Consider the following 21,039-nt stretch of genomic DNA (forward strand, 5'->3'; position numbering starts at 1 on the left):
ATCATTGAAAACATTTTGTTACAGCTCTTCGATAAGTGCAAAAATTACCTGTTGATCCTACCAGAAAGCCAGTAAGCTGACCACTCCCTGTGCTGCACTCTTATTAGATAACATTATTTTTAGTTCTCTTTTTAAACTACGGAACACCGCCATCTGTTATGGAGATGAGGGGCAAGAGGTTTTCTGTAGTCCTAACACATTCAATGGGGTCCTGGTTTTAAATCATCAACTAGGACTGTATGTATGTGAGATAGGGCTGAATGCTTGCCAGTCCTTTGGGGACACAAGTCCTGCTAATGGTTCAGAATCTCTGGGAGCACAGGATGGTCTGGAATTTCTGGAAACATAGAATGGCCTGGAATCTCTGGGAACACGGGATGATCCGAAATCTCTAGGAACATAGGATGGTCTAGAACACAGGTGTCAAACACAAGGCCCACAGGCCGAATCCGGACTGCCAGGCCATTTCATGTGGCCTTCGAACCCAGGGCTTTTTTTCAGCTGGAGTGGCGGTGGAACTCCTGCTTGCCACCTCCGCCTCTTGCAGATCCCTGCCTACCCTGCATGCACTCACGGCAGGGCACAGCAGTGCCGACCAATGATCCCCCCTACAAGTGGGAGAGCGATGTGGAGCCATCTAAGCTGCTGGGAGGTACTAGAGCCAGGCCGATGAGATGTAAGGAAGCTTTTTGAGGGGTGGGAGGGCACTCTGTACTCCGCACACTCCTGAACTCTGCTTGCCCCATACTTTTTATCTCTGCATTCTGTATGAAGCGCACCCATAAAACTTGCATTCTGTAGGTCATACACTCCTCAACCCTGCAGTCTGTACACAGCGCACCCCTGAACTCTGCAATCTGTATGTAGTGCACTTGTGAACTCTACTCTGTACACGGAGTACTCCTAGGTATCTAAGCAAATGCATAGTCTTACAGATACACCCAGCCCTTTGAGGACAACCATAATGCTGATGCAGCCCACAATTAAATTGAGTTTGACAACCCAGGTCTAGAATCTCTGGGAACATAGGATGGTCTAGAATCTCTGGGAACATAGGATGGTCTGGAATCTCTGGAAGTGCAGAATACTCTGGAATCTCTGGGAACTCGGGATGGTCTGGAATCACTGAAAACGTGGGATGGTCTGGAATCTTGGCTGACACAAAATGGTTTGGAATGTCTGGAAGCCCCGAATGCTCTGGAATTTCTGGGTGACACGGGATACTCTGGAATTTCTGGGTGACACGGGATGCTCTGGAATTTCTGGGTGACACGGGATGCTCTGGAATTTCTGGGTGACATGGGATGCTCTGGGGTCACTGGGATCACTGGATGCTCTGGAGTCACTGGGATCACTGGATGCTCTGGAGTCACTGGGATCACTGGATGCTCTGGAGTCACTGGGATCACTGGATGCTCTGGGATCACTGGATGCTCTGGAGTCACTGGGATCACTGGATGCTCTGGAGTCACTGGGATCACTGGATGCTCTGGGGTCACTGGGAACACTGGATGCTCTGGGGTCACTGGGAGCATTGGATGCTCTGGGGTCACTGGGAGCATTGGATGGATACTCTGGGGTCACTGGGAACACTGGATGCTCTGGAGTCACTGGGAACACTGGATGCTCTGGAGTCACTGGGAACACTGGATGCTCTGGAGTCACTGGGAACGCTGCTTGTTCTAAGGTCACTGGGAACATTGGATGCTCTGGAGTCCCTGGGATCACTGGATGCTCTGGAGTCACTGGGATCACTGGATGCTCTGGAGTCACTGGGATCACTGGATGCTCTGGAGTCACTGGGATCACTGGATGCTCTGGAGTCACTGGGATCACTGGATGCTCTGGAGTCACTGGGATCACTGGATGTTCTGGAGTCACTGGGATCACTGGATGCTCTGGGGTCACTGGGAACACTGGATGCTCTGGGGTCACTGGGAGCATTGGATGCTCTGGGGTCACTGGGAGCATTGGATGGATACTCTGGGGTCACTGGGAACACTGGATGCTCTGGAGTCACTGGGAACACTGGATGCTCTGGAGTCACTGGGAACACTGGATGCTCTGGAGTCACTGGGAACGCTGCTTGTTCTAAGGTCACTGGGAACATTGGATGCTCTGGAGTCCCTGGGAACACTGGATGCAATGATCCCCCCTACAAGTGGGAGAGCGATGTGGAGCCATCTAAGCTGCTGGGAGGTACTAGAGCCAGGCCGATGAGATGTAAGGAAGCTTTTTGAGGGGTGGGAGGGCACTCTGTACTCCGCACACTCCTGAACTCTGCTTGCCCCATACTTTTTATCTCTGCATTCTGTATGAAGCGCACCCATAAAACTTGCATTCTGTAGGTCATACACTCCTCAACCCTGCAGTCTGTACACAGCGCACCCCTGAACTCTGCAATCTGTATGTAGTGCACTTGTGAACTCTACTCTGTACACGGAGTACTCCTAGGTATCTAAGCAAATGCATAGTCTTACAGATACACCCAGCCCTTTGAGGACAACCATAATGCTGATGCAGCCCACAATTAAATTGAGTTTGACAACCCAGGTCTAGAATCTCTGGGAACATAGGATGGTCTAGAATCTCTGGGAACATAGGATGGTCTGGAATCTCTGGAATCTCTGGGAACTCGGGATGGTCTGGAATCACTGAAAACGTGGGATGGTCTGGAATCTTGGCTGACACAAAATGGTTTGGAATGTCTGGAAGCCCCGAATGCTCTGGAATTTCTGGGTGACACGGGATACTCTGGAATTTCTGGGTGACACGGGATGCTCTGGAATTTCTGGGTGACACGGGATGCTCTGGAATTTCTGGGTGACATGGGATGCTCTGGGGTCACTGGGATCACTGGATGCTCTGGAGTCACTGGGATCACTGGATGCTCTGGAGTCACTGGGATCACTGGATGCTCTGGAGTCACTGGGATCACTGGATGCTCTGGAGTCACTGGGATCACTGGATGCTCTGGAGTCACTGGGATCACTGGATGCTCTGGGGTCACTGGGAACACTGGATGCTCTGGGGTCACTGGGAGCATTGGATGCTCTGGGGTCACTGGGAGCATTGGATGGATACTCTGGGGTCACTGGGAACACTGGATGCTCTGGAGTCACTGGGAACACTGGATGCTCTGGAGTCACTGGGAACACTGGATGCTCTGGAGTCACTGGGAACGCTGCTTGTTCTAAGGTCACTGGGAACATTGGATGCTCTGGAGTCACTGGGATCACTGGATGCTCTGGGGTCACTGGGAACACTGGATGCTCTGGGGTCACTGGGAGCATTGGATGCTCTGGGGTCACTGGGAGCATTGGATGGATACTCTGGGGTCACTGGGAACACTGGATGCTCTGGAGTCACTGGGAACACTGGATGCTCTGGAGTCACTGGGAACACTGGATGCTCTGGAGTCACTGGGAACGCTGCTTGTTCTAAGGTCACTGGGAACATTGGATGCTCTGGAGTCCCTGGGAACACTGGATGCTCTGGAGTCACTGGGAACACTGGATGCTCTGGAGTCACTGGGAACACTGGATGCTCTGGAGTCACTGGGAACACTGGATGCTCTGGAGTCACTGGGAACACTGGATACTCTGGAGTAATTGGGAACGCTGCTTGTTCTGAGGTCACTGGGAACACTGTATGCTCTGGGGTCACTGGGAACACTGGATGCTCTGGGGTCACTGGGAACACTGGATGCTCTGGAGTCACTGGGAACACTGGATGCTCTGGAGTCATTGGGAACGCTGCATGTTCTGAGGTCACTGGAAACACTGGATGCTCTGGGGTCACTGGATGCTCTGGGGTCACTGGGAGCACTGGATGCTCTGGGGTCACTGGGAATACTGGATGCTCTGGGGTCACTGGGAATACTGGATGCTCTGGGATCACTGGGAACACTGGATGATCTGGAGTCACTGGGAACACTGGATGCTCTGGAGTCATTGGGAACGCTGCATGTTCTGAGGTCACTGGAAACACTGGATGCTCTGGAGTCATTGGGAATGCTGCATGTTCTGAGGTCACTGGAAACACTGGATGCTCTGGGGTCACTGGATGCTCTGGGGTCACTGGATGCTCTGGGGTCACTGGATGCTCTGGGGTCACTGGATGCTCTGGGGTCACTGGATGCTCTGGAGTTACTGGGAATACTGGATGCTCTGGGGTCACTGGGAATACTGGATGCTCTGGGGTCACTGGGAATACTGGATGCTCTGGAGTCACTGGGAACACTGGATGCTCTGGAGTCACTGGGAACGCTGCTTGTTCTAAGGTCACTGGGAACATTGGATGCTCTGGAGTCCCTGGGAACACTGGATGCTCTGGAGTCACTGGGAACACTGGATGCTCTGGAGTCACTGGGAACACTGGATACTCTGGAGTAATTGGGAACGCTGCTTGTTCTGAGGTCACTGGGAACACTGTATGCTCTGGGGTCACTGGGAACACTGGATGCTCTGGGGTCACTGGGAACACTGGATGCTCTGGAGTCACTGGGAACACTGGATGCTCTGGAGTCATTGGGAACGCTGCATGTTCTGAGGTCACTGGAAACACTGGATGCTCTGGGGTCACTGGATGCTCTGGGGTCACTGGGAGCACTGGATGCTCTGGGGTCACTGGGAATACTGGATGCTCTGGGGTCACTGGGAATACTGGATGCTCTGGGATCACTGGGAACACTGGATGCTCTGGGATCACTGGGAACACTGGATGATCTGGAGTCACTGGGAACACTGGATGCTCTGGAGTCATTGGGAACGCTGCATGTTCTGAGGTCACTGGAAACACTGGATGCTCTGGAGTCATTGGGAATGCTGCATGTTCTGAGGTCACTGGAAACACTGAATGCTCTGGGGTCACTGGATGCTCTGGGGTCACTGGATGCTCTGGGGTCACTGGATGCTCTGGAGTTACTGGGAATACTGGATGCTCTGGGGTCACTGGGAATACTGGATGCTCTGGGGTCACTGGGAATACTGGATGCTCTGGGGTCACTGGGAGCACTGGATGCTCTGGGGTCACTGGGAGCACGTAGTTGTTCGTGTTTACAGAGGAAGTGAAGTGCATAAGCAAAAAGTGGAAAAAAAACGGATTTGCAGGAGGATCCAAACCCACTCTGCTTTCCATCTCTTTATACAGAGGAATGTTTGGCCTATAACTTCTGGGTACACATGACTGGTCCTCTTGATCTCACGTTGTTTGGTAGACCTTTAAGGCCAGCAACAATTAAATTCCGTTTCTCTGCATCCAGAGAGATTACATGTAGACCTCTTTGTCTGCTGCCAGGCTGAGCCCACATCTGCCAAGAAGTCACCAACAAAGGGCAGAATCAGGCCAGTTGGTTGGCCGTCTCACCAGCCTGCGCTGTCAGATTAATTTTAGCCGTGTGGTAATGCACAATGAACACGGCTTATGCGGAAATCAAGCTGTGTTAATCTCCCGCGAGTATGTGCCACAATCTGTTTTTGACTTCTGAAATGGAAAAGACATCTGAAAACATTGACTTTTCCGATGCCGGAGAGCTATTAAAATGATCCCCGTGACTAATCCCTCGTTTTAATTTTTTCATCGTACAATAAAGGTGCCCTGGCCGAATGGCGCCATCTGTACGGACTTACTGTACGCACACGCAGTCCCATGCAAAGAAGGTTTTTGTGGTTCTTTTTCAGAACCCAGCAATAGAGGTGACAATTCACTTACTGGTCTTCTATGGTTCACCCACACATCAGTATATAACGTATAGTAAAGCAGAACTCCGACCGTCCCTTCAGTCTTGCACAGTTGTGCAGGCTCTTCTCCTGGAATGAAATGGCTTATTCTGATTTTACCGCACACTGTGAGCGTCTCATAATGTGCATTAGAAGCTGCAACATGAAGAAACTGTTTACATTCACACACATGGTTTCATCTGCAGGGTCGGGTCTGGAAGTATTTTTGACAGAAGGCCGTCATTCCTGAGCTGTTTTGTAATATCTGGAATTTATTCCGGAGTGAAGTGGAAGCTCAGACCCTGCTGTCCCAGATGAGAATTTGGAAGCAGATTCGGAGATGACAAGGCCAATAATATAAAACAGCGTAAGTACACTGTATTTTTGCACTTAGGTGGCATCTTGACCTATGCTGCACTGTAGGAGGACTTTGCCCTTTTCACATAATACATGACTGCCTGGTGAGAAGCAAGGCAGGTTAGCAGGATTACTTCTGAGGAGTAGTGGCACAGTTGTCATAAACCAAGGTCCATATCCACTGCAGGAGAGACAGTCCAGGACATTAGAAGAGCATACCCTAGCTGTACAGAGATACGGGTGTCAGAGGTGCAATGGATAACCTGGGACCACGGGCTGATGCCTGGGTGCTCTGGGGCCTCGGGCTGACGCCTGGGTGCTCTGGAGCCACGGGCTGACGCCTGGGTGCTCTGGGGCCACGGGCTGACGCCTGGGTGCTCTGGGGCCACGGGCTGACGCCTGGGTGCTCTGGGGCCTCGGGCTGACTCTTGGGTGCTCTGGGGCCTCGGGCTGACTCTTGGGTGCTCTGGGGCCTCGGGCTGACGCCTGGGTGCTCTGGGGCCCACTGGCTGACGCCTGGGTGCTCTGGGGCCCACTGGCTGACGCCTGGGTGCTCTGGGGCCCACTGGCTGACGCCTGGGTGCTCTGGGGCCTCGGGCTGACGCCTGGGTGCTCTGGGGCCTCGGGCTGACGCCTGGGTGCTCTGGGGCCGGGTGCTCTGGGGCCACGGGCTGACGCCTGGGTGCTCTGGGGCCGGGTGCTCTGGGGCCACGGGCTGACGCCTGGGTGCTCTGGGGCCGGGTGCTCTGGGGCCACGGGCTGACGCCTGGGTGCTCTGGGGCCGGGTGCTCTGGGGCCACGGGCTGACGCCTGGGTGCTCTGGGGCCGGGTGCTCTGGGGCCACGGGCTGACGCCTGGGTGCTCTGGGGCCGGGTGCTCTGGGGCCGGGTGCTCTGGGGCCTCGGGCTGACGCCTGGGTGCTCTGGGGCCTCGGGCTGACGCCTGGGTGCTCTGGGGCCTCGGGCTGACGCCTGGGTGCTCTGGGGCCACGGGCTGACGCCTGGGTGCTCTGGGGCCACGGGCTGACGCCTGGGTGCTCTGGGGCCACGGGCTGACGCCTGGGTGCTCTGGGGCCACGGGCTGACGCCTGGGTGCTCTGGGGCCACGGGCTGACGCCTGGGTGCTCTGGGGCCACGGGCTGACGCCTGGGTGCTCTGGGGCCACGGGCTGACGCCTGGGTGCTCTGGGGCCACGGGCTGACGCCTGGGTGCTCTGGGGCCACGGGCTGACGCCTGGGTGCTCTGGGGCCACGGGCGGACGCCTGGGTGCTCTGGTGCCACGGGCGCTAAGGGGCTACGGGCTGATGCCTGGGTGCTCTGGGGCCACGGGCTGAAGCCTGGGTGCTCTGGGGCCACGGGCTGACGCCTGGGTGCTCTGGGGCCACAGGCTGCAACAATCTTGCCCCCTAAAGTTTATAGGACAATAAACTGGCTCTTTGAAAGGTTTGTAGACCCCCCGCTCTATCCAATGTAGGCAGATCATGGCAGGGCCCAGCAGGATTCTTTACATGGCTACCTCCCCAGAGACCCCCCCCCCCCCCCACGAATCAAACAGTGGGCTGCCTATTGGAAGGCGTTAAAATATCAATGACTTGATGGATGGATGTCATTCTGGAAAGTAACCAATCCTAGGCAAGCTATATTTGCATGCAGACCACCCAAGATAACCCCCACTTTTGATGCTGATGATTGAAAGAATTGAAGTCCAATGAATGAAAGGGGCGAGCCAGGGAGGAAAATCCGAGACAATACTACGCATCCTCCAGCCAGAAAATGGGGCGGGTTCCATCTGACTTGCTTGGGCTTCTAATGCACTATGTGAGAAGCTCACAGTGTGCGGTGAAATCAGAGTAAGCCATTTCAGTCCAGGAGAGGAGTCGGTACAACTGTAAAAGACTGAAGGGAATGCCGGAGGTCAGATTTAATGATTGTATCTGCTGAGGAATCCTCCCCATGGATTATCTGGCCTTGACATGCCACTGAGGATTGAGTGACTCTGTTCCTACAGAGCAGCAGTGGGTAGATCTTTCCCAGCGAAGGGTTAATGCCTCCTGTAGGAAGAACGTGTTCTTCTGATTTCCTCTGTAATTAATGGAACAATAAATGGAAATGTTTTCTTATTACCTGCTAGTGAAAAATCCGATGTGATGAGAGAATCATGGAGGAAGTAAGGAGCCGCGGTAGAAGCTGAGCTCTGGGCACTCCACTAAATACATATGGTATTACCTATCATAGGATTTTATTCTGTTCATCCAGTCCTGCGATTTAAACAGCTCTGCCACACAGCACAGCCAGCCTAGTGACCTGATTTTTCACTGCTGTAGTTAAAGCTGAACTCCAGGTCATAAAAACCTTCATTTCGTTCTTTTCCTCAAAAGCCACCAAGGATATAAATCCACTTTTTAGCACCAAATGCCCTTGCAGACCCCAAATATTACCTTGTAAAAGTAGTAGTGACATCATCACTTTAATGAACATAGCCTGTGCAGTGAGCAGAGCAGTAGGAGGGACTCATCAGGCTCCACCCACCACAGAAAACTAAAGGAGGGGGCGGGATCATGACCAGTCACCCTGTGCAAGGAGAAAGAGAGTAGAGCTGTGGAAGGGGCCCAAAAGACTCCACCCACCACAGAAGACTGCACGAGGGGGTGGAAACAGGACCAGTCACCCTGCGCAAGGAGAGAGCAATGGGAGGGGCCCATCAGGCTCCAGCCACAACAGAAACCTACAGGAGGGGGTAGAAACAGGACCAGTCACAATGCACAAAGAGGGAGTAGAGCTGTGGGAGGGGCCCAACAGGCTCCACCCACTGCAGAAAACTACACAAAGGGGCGGAGACCTGACCAGTCATTTTGCACAAGGAGAGAGAGCAGTGGGAGGGGCCCATCAGGCTCCACCCACCACAGAAAACTACAGGAGGGCAGGGGAGACAAATACAGTAACCCTGCGCAAGAAGAGAGAGAGCAGACCTGTGGGAGGGGCCCACAAGACTCCACCCACTACAGACTGCCTGTAGTAAACCACAGGAAGGGGCAGAGACTAGGCCACCCTGCACAAGGAGTGAGCCGAGCTGTGGGAGGGACCCATCCCTTCAGGAGGAGGCGGAGACCAGACCAGTCACTTTGCACAAGGAGAGCAATGGGAGGGACCCAGCAGACTCCACCCACCACAGAAAACTACAGGAGGAGGCGGAGACCAGACCAGTCACCCTGCACAAGGAGAGAGAGCAGTGGGAGGGACCCACGAGACTCCACCCACCACTGTAAACTACAGGAGGAGGCGGAGACCAGACCAGTCACCCTGCACAAAGAGAGAGCAGTGGGAGGGACCCACGAGACTCCACCCACCACTGTAAACTACAGGAGGAGGCGGAGACCAGACCAGTCACCCTGCACAAGGAGAGAGAGCAGTGGGAGGGACCCACGAGACTCCACCCACCACTGTAAACTACAGGAGGAGGCGGAGACCAGACCAGTCGCCATGCACAAGGAGAGAGAGCAGTGGGAGGGACCCACACGACTCCACCCACCACAGTAAACTACAGGAGGAGGCGGAGACCAGACCAGTCACCCTGCACAAGGAGAGAGCAGCAGTGGGAGGGACCCACGAGACTCCACCCACCACAGTAAACTACAGGAGGAGGCGGAGACCAGACCAGTCACCCTGCACAAGGAGAGAGAGCAGTGGGAGGGACCCACGAGACTCCACCCACCACTGTAAACTACAGGAGGAGGCGGAGACCAGACCAGTCACCCTGCACAAGGAGAGAGAGCAGTGGGAGGGACCCACGAGACTCCACCCACCACTGTAAACTACAGGAGGAGGCGGAGACCAGACCAGTCGCCATGCACAAGGAGAGAGAGCAGTGGGAGGGACCCACACGACTCCACCCACCACAGTAAACTACAGGAGGAGGCGGAGACCAGACCAGTCACCCTGCACAAGGAGAGAGAGCAGTGGGAGGGACCCACGAGACTCCACCCACCACTGTAAACTATAGGAGGAGGCGGAGACCAGACCAGTCGCCATGCACAAGGAGAGAGAGCAGCAGTGATCAGTCTTTATTACAGAAAAATCTCACACTGGATTACTGCACAGATCTGGTAGAAATACACAGAGCACACCAAGATATCCGGAAAAGTACACAGGATGAATAGATTTGTACAATGTTCATTTTTAAGCAAGACTATTGGTCACTTCTCTGCCTCCAGTCTGTGACTGTAAAGTGAAGGAGATTCTGCAGCCTCTGTCACTCTGCTCTCTTCTCCTGTCACCATGCACACGGTTGGCATATGTGCATGCAGCATACCCGGTTGGTCCTTAGTGCTGCTTCTTACAGTCTGAGTGATTAACAAATGGTCTGTTCTTATTAAGAAGAAAAGAAAAATGGCAAATATACCCGGTCCCCTTATTTCTTGATTTGTGGCAGTGCCAGCGTTGAAAGACATGCGCAGCTCTAGCAGAACAGCAGGACGCCATGCAAAATGACAGCTAGCACATAGTTCCCTAGGCACAGGCTGCCCTGTCCATATCCCAGCACAGGACTGAAATCAACAGGTCACATTGCACAGCGCAAAATGAAAATATGTAATGAAATTTGTTATAATCCTTCCAATGTACACAGCTCAAAAAAATGAAAGGAACACTTTGAAAACGCATCAGATCTCAATGGAGAAAAATCTCATGCTGGATATCTATACTGATATGGACTGGGTAATGTGTTACGATCTATACTGGTATGGACTGGGTAATGTGTTACGATCTATACTGATATGGACTGGGTAATGTGTTAGGATCTATACTGGTATGGACTGGGTAATGTGTTAGGATCTATACTGGTATGGACTTTGTAATGTGTTAGGATCTATACAGGTATAGACTGGGTAATGTGTTAGTATCTATACTGGTATGGGATGGGCTGGGTAATGTGTTAGGATCTATACTGGTATGGACTGGGTAATGTGTTAGTATCTATACTGGTATGGGATGGGCTGGGTAATGTGTTAGGATCTATACTGGTATGGACTGGGTAATGTGTTACGATCTATACTGGTATGGACTGGGTAATGTGTTACGATCTATACTGGTATGGACTGGGTAATGTGTTAGGATCTATACTGATATGGACTGGGTAATGTGTTAGGATCTATACTGGTATGGACTGGGTAATGTGTTAGGATCTATACTGGTATGGACTGGGTAATGTGTTAGGATCTATACAGGTATAGACTGGGTAATGTGTTAGTATCTATACTGGTATGGGATGGGCTGGGTAATGTGTTAGGATCTATACTGGTATGGACTGGGTAATGTATTAGTATCTATACTGGTATGGGATGGGCTGGGTAATGTGTTAGGATCTATACTGGTATGGACTGGGTAATGTGTTAGTATCTATACTGGTATGGACTGGGTAATGTGTTATGATCTATACTGGTATGGACTGGGTAATGTGTTAGTATCTATACTGGTATGGACTGGGTAATGTGTTACGATCTATACTGGTATGGACTGGGTAATGTGTTACGATCTATACTGGTATGGACTGGGTAATGTGTTAGGATCTATACTGATATGGACTGGGTAATGTGTTAGGATCTATACTGGTATGGACTGGGTAATGTGTTAGGATCTATACTGGTATGGACTGGGTAATGTGTTAGGATCTATACAGGTATAGACTGGGTAATGTGTTAGTATCTATACTGGTATGGGATGGGCTGGGTAATGTGTTAGGATCTATACTGGTATGGACTGGGTAATGTGTTAGTATCTATACTGGTATGGGATGGGCTGGGTAATGTGTTAGGATCTATACTGGTATGGACTGGGTAATGTGTTAGTATCTATACTGGTATGGGATGGGCTGGGTAATGTGTTAGGATCTATACTGGTATGGACTGGGTAATGTGTTAGGATCTATACTGGTATGGGCTGGGTAATGTGTTAGGATCTATACTGGTATGGACTGGGTAATGTGTTAGGATCTATACTGATATCGACTGGGTAATGTGTTAGGATCTATACTGGTATGGACTGGGTAATGTGTTAGGATCTATACTGGTATGGGCTGGGTAATGTGTTAGGATCTATACTGGTATGGACTGTGTAATGTGTTAGGATCTATACTGGTATGGACTGTGTAATGTGTTAGGATCTATACTGGTATGGACTGTGTAATGTGTTAGGATCTATACTGGTATGGACTGGGTAATGTGTTAGGATCTATACTGGTATGGACTGGGTAATGTGTTAGGATCTATACTGGTATGGACTGGGTAATGTGTTAGGATCTATACTGATATGGACTGGGTAATGTGTTAGGATCTATACAGGTATAGACTGGGTAATGTGTTAGTATCTATACTGGTATGGGATGGGCTGGGTAATGTGTTAGGATCTATACTGGTATGGACTGGGTAATGTGTTAGTATCTATACTGGTATGGGATGGGCTGGGTAATGTGTTAGGATCTATACTGGTATGGGCTGGGTAATGTGTTAGGATCTATACTGATATGGACTGGGTAATGTGTTAGGATCTATACTGATATCGACTGGGTAATGTGTTAGGATCTATACTGGTATGGACTGGGTAATGTGTTAGGATCTATACTGGTATGGACTGGGTAATGTGTTAGGATCTATACTGGTATGGACTGGGTAATGTGTTAGTATCTATACTGGTATGGGCTGGGTAATGTGTTAGGATCTATACTGGTATGGACTGTGTAATGTGTTAGGATCTATACTGGTATGGGCTGGGTAATGTGTTAGGATCTATACTGGTACGGACTGGGTAATATGCTAGGATCTTTACTGGTATGGACTGGGTAATGTGTTAGGATCTATACTGGTATGGACTGGGTAATGTGTTAGTATCTATACTGGTATGGGATGGGCTGGGTAATGTGTTAGGATCTATACTGGTATGGGCTGGGTAATGTGTTAGGATCTATACTGGTATGGGCTGGGTAATGTGTTAGGATCTATACTGGTATGGACTGGGTAATGTGTTAGGATCTATACTGGTATGGACTGGGTAATGTGTTAGGATCTATACTGGTGTGGACTGGGTAATGTGTTAGGATCTATACTGGTATGGACTGGGTAAAGTGTTAGGATCTATACTGGTATGGACTGGATAATGTGTTAGGAAGGAAAGGATGCCACATTGTTTGATGGAAATTAAAATCATCACCCTACAGAGGGCTGAATTCAAGGACACCCCGAAAATCAAAGTGAAAAAATGATGCAGCAGGCGAGTCCATTTTGCTGAAATTTCATAGCAGCAACTCAAAATGGTCCTCAGTAGTGTGTATGGCCCCCACATGCTTGTATGCATACCTGACAACATCGGGGAATGCTCCTAATGAGACCACGGATGGTGTCCTGGGGTATTTCTCCCCAGACCTGGACCAGGGCATCACTGAGCTCCTGAACAGACTGAGGGGCAACCTGGTGGCATCGGATGGACCGAAACAACATAATGTTCCAGAGGTGTTCTATCGGAGTTAGGTCAAGCAAGCGTGGGGGCCATGGAATGGTATTAACTTCTTCATCCTCCAGGAACTGGCTCCCTACTCTTGCCACATGAGGCAGGGCATTGTTGTGCACCAGGAGGAACTCAGGGCCCACTGCACCAGCATAGGGTCTGGCAATGGGTCCAAGGATTTCATCCCGATACCTAATGGCAGTTTAGGGTGCCATTGTCTAGCCTGTAGAGGTCTGTGCGTCCTTTCATGGATATGCCTCCTCAGACCATCACTGACCCACCACCAAACCGGTAATGCTGAACAATGTTATAGGCAGCATAACGTTCTCCACGGCTTCTCCAGATCCTTTCACATCTGTAACGTGCTCAGGGTGAACCTGCACTTATCTGTGAAAAGCACAGGGTGCCAGTGGTGGACCTGCCAATTCTGGTGTTCAATGGCAAATGCCAATCAAGTGCCACGATGCCGGGTAGTGAGCACAGGGCCCACTAGAGGATGTCGGGCCCTCAGGCCACCCTCATGAAGTCTGTTTCTGATTGTTTGGGCAGAGACATTCACACCAGTGGCTTCCTGGAGGTCATTTTGTAGGGCTCTGGCAGAGCTCATCCTGTTCCTCCTTGCACAAAGGAGCAGATACCGGTCCTACTGATGGGTTAAGGACCTTCTATGGCCCTGTCCAGCTCTCCTAGAGTAACTGCCCATCTCATGGAATCTCCTTCATGATCTTGAGACTGTGCTGGGAGACACAACAAACCTTCTGGCAATGACACGTATTGATGTTCTATCCTGGAGGAGCTGGACTGTCTGTTCAACCTCTATAGAGTCCAGGTATTGCCTCATGCTACCAGTAGTGACACTGTACCTAACCAAATGCAAAACTAGGGTAAAACAGTCAGAAAAGATGATTAGGGAAAAAAATGTCAGTGGCCTCCACCTGTAAAACCATTCCTGTTTTAGAGGTCTTCTCATTGTTGCCCATCTAGTGAACCTGTTGTTAATTTTATTAACACCAAAGCAGCTGCAACTGATTACCAACCCCCTCTGCTACTTAACTGACCAGATCAATATCGCAGGAGTTTAACTAACGTAATGCTATACTCTGATTAAAAAGTGTTCCTTTAATTTGTTCAGCAGTTTATATTACTGACTGGGAATGTTTTTTTTTTTATTTTTATCAATTTATGCATTCAATGTAAAGCTCCGTTTTTTTTTTTCTTTGGCAGTCTATTAGAAAAATGTGTATGAATATTACAAACATTCACAGCTGCAACAAAAACTCACCAGATTTTGTCTTGTATGGTTATTTATGTTCACTGGCGCCAACTAGTGGCTGTTTGTTTGAGGTCATTTATGTCAATTAAAGTCATAGGAAATAATCATATTTGACAAAATATGGCAAGTTTTTGTTGCGGCTGTGCAAATCATTTATCACGTTCGTACAGTAATTTTCTTTTTATTTGTTTATTTTTTTAATAAATGCAGTCTCAGGTGTCTTTAGTCCAGTCACAGGATTTGTGGGGGGTTCTTCTGTCTTGGATACTGCAAAGAATGGCATTCATATTGACATCAGTCTTTTTACAAGCATGTTCCTTCTCTGTAGCATTCTCCAGTGAGCTCCAGCTGGAGTTATGATGTACCCCTTGGGGGCGGTTTCTTGACACCCTTGGTTCATAGTAAGTGGGTACATGATACTCAGAAGGGGACTGATGCTGACAAATGGTATACCCCTCAGGGGGTGGTTTCTTAGCACCCTGGGCTCATAGGAAGTGGGTACATGATACTCAGAAGGGGACTGATGCTGATGGATGATGTATCCCCAGGGGGTGGTTCCTTAACACCCTGGGCTCATAGGAAGTGGGTTAAATGAAACTCGGAAGAGGACTGATGCTGACGGATGATGTACCCCCATGGGGTGGTTCCTTAGCACCCTGGGCTCATAGGAAGTGGGTTAAATGAAACTCGGAAGAGGACTGATGCTGACGGATGATGTACCCCCAGGGGGGTGGTTCCTTAACACCCTGGGCTCACAGGAAGTGGGTTTTATAATACTCAGAAGGGGAACTGATGCTGACGGATGACGTACCCCAAGGGGGTGGTTCCTTAGCACCCTGGGCTCATAGGAAGTGGGTACATGATACTCAGAAGGGGACTGATGCTGACAAATGGTATACCCCTCAGGGGGTGGTTTTCTTAGCACCCTGGGCTCATAGGAAGTGGGTACATGATACTCAGAAGGGAACTGATGCTGACAGATGGTGTATCCCCAGGGGGTGGTTCCTTAGCACCCTGGGCTCATAGGAAGTGGGTACATGATACTCAGAAGGGGACTGATGCTGACGGATGATGTACCCCCAGGGGGTTGTTCCTTAGCACCCTGGGCTCATAGGAAGTGGGTTAAATGAAACTCAGAAGAGGACTGATGCTGACGGATGATGTACCCCCGGGGGGGTGGTTCCTTAACACCCTGGGCTCACAGGAAGTGGGTTTTATAATACTCAGAAGGGAAACTGATGCTGACGGATGATGTACCCCCAGGGGGTTGTTCCTTAGCACCCTGGGCTCATAGGAAGTGGGTTAAATGAAACTCAGAAGAGGACTGATGCTGATGGGGTGATGTACCCCCAGGGGGTGGTTCCTTAGCACCCTGGGCTCACAGGAAGTGGGTTATATAATACTCAGAAATGGAACTGATTCTGACGGATTACCTACCCCCAGGGGGTGGTTCCTTGACAACCTGGGTTTACAGGAAATGGGTTAAATGATGCTTAGAATGGTACTGATGCCTGAGTGATGATGTACCCCCTGGGGGGGTTCCTTGACACTCTGGACTCATAGGAAGTGGGTTGAATGATGCTGAGAAAGGGACTGATGCCAGACTACAGATCAGTGAGTTTAACAGGGGACAGCACTGGGGAGAAGGAGAGCATTTCAGCAAAAGCTGACTTTTTAATAATAAAAAAGACAGTCTAGCAATGGATTAAGAAAGTTGGAATTGGAGTTTTAACACCATATATAATCATTTGCTGCATGTTTATATTTTGCTTATGAAGTTACTAATGCCTTCCTTTTTTTTTTTTTCCCCTATATTATCGTTCCTGTGCATTTCCATGGACCTCCCAGGAGCCAGCCAAAAGTAAGTGGACCTGTCACTGTGTATAACTCCAATGCACTTCTGCTACCTTTGCAACACATTTAAAGGCATAGTCCACCTTTTGAACCATGTTATGAAACATGGTCAGATTCCCCAACTCCCCACCCTTGGCACACCCCATGAGTCACAGGGTGCATTTGGTTGAAGTGTTGTGGTGGTGGTTGAATTTTGCGTGGCTGTGCTAGAGTCCACCCACACAACCACATCATCCATTTACAGGGATCTGTAAATGGGAAGGCCACCACTACAGCAGATATCTGTAAATGGGAAGGCCACCACTACAGCAGATATCTGTAAATGGGAAGGCCACCACTACAGCAGATATCTGTAAATGGGAAGGAAACCACAGAAGATGGACTCAAAGATTAGGCTAACACAAGTGTTTCACCACACTCATAGTCCTTTGATCACTTCCCCTAGCCCCATAACCGAAGGTTCATACCTCCATACGGACCTGGGGCTGGGACATAAACAAGGCAAGAACATTTGCACTGCACCTGTGACTTGCAATTTTCTGCAGACTTCGATACAAAAATTTAATAAATTAACATTTTTTTTAATTTTAATAATTTGGGTACATTTTAATACACAAGGTGGACGTTTTTTTTAATCAATAGGTTTCTAACGTATCATGCTTTGTAAAGATCTGTGGGATAACTCCCAGGTCAGAGTGATGGGTTCATTAAAGGTAACAGTAAAGAGTCACACTTGTAGCTTCAGAGAGAGAGTAGTGGCACCTGCCTGAAAGGGAAGGTGCCAGCAGTAGAAGTAGTATTCTCACCAGCGGTCTGTCTCTACATCCCCTCTGCTCCAGAGCTGCAGGCTCCGTCAATGTCTTCAATATTTGATACTTTCAGAAAGGTTGGACACCTGTGTCCTCCACTAGGCACCCTGGCTGCATACTCTAACCCCCTATTAGAAGAATGGAGCCACAACGCATGGCAGGGGACACAGACATTTGACACTACTGGTATTAGGCTGGCCATAGATTATACAATTTTCTTTCCTTCAACCACAGGCTCCCTCCGATGCACTATTGTATTCTAATAGCTGGAGGGTTGCCCTGCCGTCAGAATACAATGATCACTGCTGGCTTCTATAGACGCTGGCAGTGTTTGTACGAAAAAAACCAACAGGCTGGTTGTACTGAAGTTGATCAATAGATTGACCTTAATATAACCAGCCTGCCCATAGATGGATAAAAATTTAGATCTAGCTATGGCCAACATTAATCTCCAAAGAGACTGGGAGACCCCACACGTAGATGAGCATAGAAGGCCAGAACTGCTGGAGAGATGAGCATAGAGGACCAGGACTGCTGGAGAGATGAGCATAGAAGACCAGGACTGCTGGAGAGATGAGCATAGAAGACCAGGACTGCTGGAGAGATGAGCATAGAAGACCAGGACTGCTGGAGAGATGAGCATAGAAGACCAGGACTGCTGGAGAGATGAGCATAGAAGACAAGGACTGCTGGAGAGATGAGCATAGAAGGCCAGGGCTGCTGGAGAGATGAGCATAGAAGGCCAGGGGTGATGGAGAGATGAGCATAGAAGACCAGGACTGCTGGAGAGATGAGCATAGAAGACCAGGGATGATGGAGAGATGAGCATAGAAGGCCAGGGGTGATGGAGAGATGAACATAGAATGCTAGGGCTGCTGGAGAGATGAGCATAGAAGACCAGGACTGCTGGAGAGATGAGTATAGAAGACCAGGGCTGCTGGAGAGATGAGCATAGAAGACCAGGGCTGCTGGAGAGAGGAGCATAGAAGATTAGGACTGCTGGAGAGATGAGCATAGAAAACCAGGACTGCTGGAGAGATGAGCATAGAAGACCAGGGCTGCTGGAGAGATGAGCATAGAAGACCAGGGCTGCTGGAGAGATGAGCATAGAAGACCAGGACTGCTGGAGAGATGAGCATAGAAGACCAGGGCTGCTGGAGAGATGAGCATAGAAGACCAGGGCTGCTGGAGAGATGAGCATAGAAGACCAGGGCTGCTGGAGAGATGAGCATAGAAGACCAGGGATGATGGAGAGATGAGCATAGAAGACCAGGGATGATGGAGAGATGAGCATAGAAGACCAGGGATGATGGAGAGATGAGCATAGAAGACCAGGGATGATGGAGAGATGAGCATAGAAGACCAGGGATGATGGAGAGATGAGCATAGAAGACCAGGGATGATGGAGAGATGAGCATAGAAGACCAGGGATGATTGAGAGACGAGCATAGAATGCTAGGGCTGCTGGAGAGATGAGCATAGAATGTCAGGGCTGCTGGTACCGCTTAAAATCCCTAAAGTTACCCTTATTTCCAGTTCCCAACACCAGATTAACCCCTCTAAGTGCAGCTCATTGACAATGAAAGTGTTGGAGTGACCGTTCTATGGGATGAGATGTCTAGATTACTTTTCAAAGATATGGGATAATAGCGTGATGCCAAATTTGTCGCTATTTAGCCCCATATTGCAGCGACTTAAATTCCCCATAATGTGTTATCCCAAATTTGACTAGATCTAGTAAAACCCGTGACCTCCTGCATTTGCCTTACTTTATTCTATACCTTCTGCATGAGGACATATGTGGGGAAAAGTTTAAGATTTACTGTAGGATAAGGCCTCCAGTCCCATTGTGACATTTTTCACCCCTGTCACATGGTGTAAAATATGAGTAATTGCATCAGGATTGTCTTTGGAGTGAGACATGGCTCTGGCAGTATGCTGTAACTGGGCTGCTAAATATTACAGCCAGGGATTGGGTAGTGCCTGATCGCCATTCTCTTTTGGTCTTTGAAGTTGTTATAGTTTAACTCTTGGGGGTTTATTTTGCCATATGAGTGTGCAAAAAGTGGAGTTGATAACTTGAAACATCTTAAGGGGGATAATCACTGGGCAATTGTGTAGTATGTAGAGGAGTGGTGGCATAAAGACCATTTTAATAAGGTTGGTTCTTACAACCACTGATAGTTTAAGCTTGGTCCATATTTTGATTTTATCTTGCATGCGTGTGAGTAAGGGTACCAGATTTAAAAAGACATTGTCAAGGGGTCTCGAGTTACGGTAATACCCAGGTACTTGAAAGTAGAGGACACAGGGATATCCTGAAGGACAGATCTGGAGCCATCCAACAACATAATAGCTGATTTCATCCAATTTATTTGTAGACCAGAATAGGTCCCAAACCTAGATGTAACTAGCAGGGCTTCTCTCAAGGAGGCATTGGTGTCTCCCTGAAGGAGCATAGTATCATCTGCCTATAGCATGATCTTATTTTGCCTATCCCCATACTGAAAACCCCCAATAGAAGGATTGGCATGGATCATGGCCGCTAAGGGCTCAATGGCTATGGAAAACAGGAGCAGGAACAGTGGACACCCCTGTCGGGTACCCCTCCTGAGGGAGAAAGTGGGTGAGATCTGGCCCGCTACTCTAATTGCTGTTTGTGGAGAGTCAAACAGCAAGTGAACCCAGGATAAGAAAGTCCTACCAAACTCAAATTTATCCATGGTTGCCCATAAGTATCTCCACTCGACACTGTTGAAGGCCTTATGGGTGTCCAGCGACAGAAGGGCCCTGTACCCCTTATTGTCCGGATTGAACTGAATGTTTAGGAATAGCCTACGGAGGTTGAGTGCCGTAGATTTTTGGGGGATAAATCCTGACTGATCGGAGTGAATAATCGTTGAGATAACTTTATTCAGCCAGAGGGACGATACTTTGGCCAGAATCTTTATATTGGTTTGAAAGAGAGATATAGGTCTGTAGGAACCTGGGTCTAGGGGGTCTTTGCCAGGCTTTAGTAGTAGAATAATAGTTGCGTTAGTCTTGGACACAGTAAGACACCGTTGCAGTCTGGCCATATTAAACTTCTTGCGTAAGTGAGGGAGGATGACCTCTCCATACTGATTATATACCTCTATGGGAAGGCCATCATTTCCCGCTGCCTTAGAGTTGGGGAACAGACTGGTCACTGAATGTAGTTCTTTCAAAGTGAGCGAGGAGTCCAAAAATTTTTTTATGGGTGTCTGACAGGCAAGTCAGATCCACCCCATGCAAGAAATCACACAAAGAATTAGGGGAGTAAGGTTGTTTGGACTGATATAAGTTGGAGTAGTACTCCACTAGTTCAGACAAGACTCGATCTGGCGAGTTCACAATGGTCCCGGTCTGTGTGCATAGGGTACCTATGGACGGGGAGGCCTGGTGGGATTAAACAATCCTTGCTAATAGTCGACGAGTCTGCTCTCCCTCATAAAAGGCCACCCTGCTAAAAAATAATTTTCTTTCCGCAGCTTAAGTGTGAATAGCATCCTGCA

The 21,039-nt window shown here is 49.5% G+C and overlaps 1 protein-coding gene across 3 annotated transcripts in view; it reads left to right on the top strand.

The window, feature by feature from the left end:
* The window catches only part of KIF13B (kinesin family member 13B), a 518,118-nt gene that overhangs the window by 136,614 nt on the left and 360,465 nt on the right, over positions 1-21,039 (top strand). For all 3 annotated transcript variants that reach the window (XM_082248971.1, XM_082248973.1, XM_082248972.1), the window contains exon 3: positions 16,692-16,704. In XM_082248971.1, the coding sequence (XP_082105097.1) occupies positions 16,692-16,704 (13 nt within the window). The remainder of the gene's footprint in view (positions 1-16,691; positions 16,705-21,039) is intronic.

The sequence above is a fragment of the Pelophylax lessonae genome (assembly GCF_965119305.1).
Source record: "Pelophylax lessonae genome assembly, chromosome: 3".
NCBI classification, from domain to species: domain Eukaryota; kingdom Metazoa; phylum Chordata; class Amphibia; order Anura; family Ranidae; genus Pelophylax; species Pelophylax lessonae.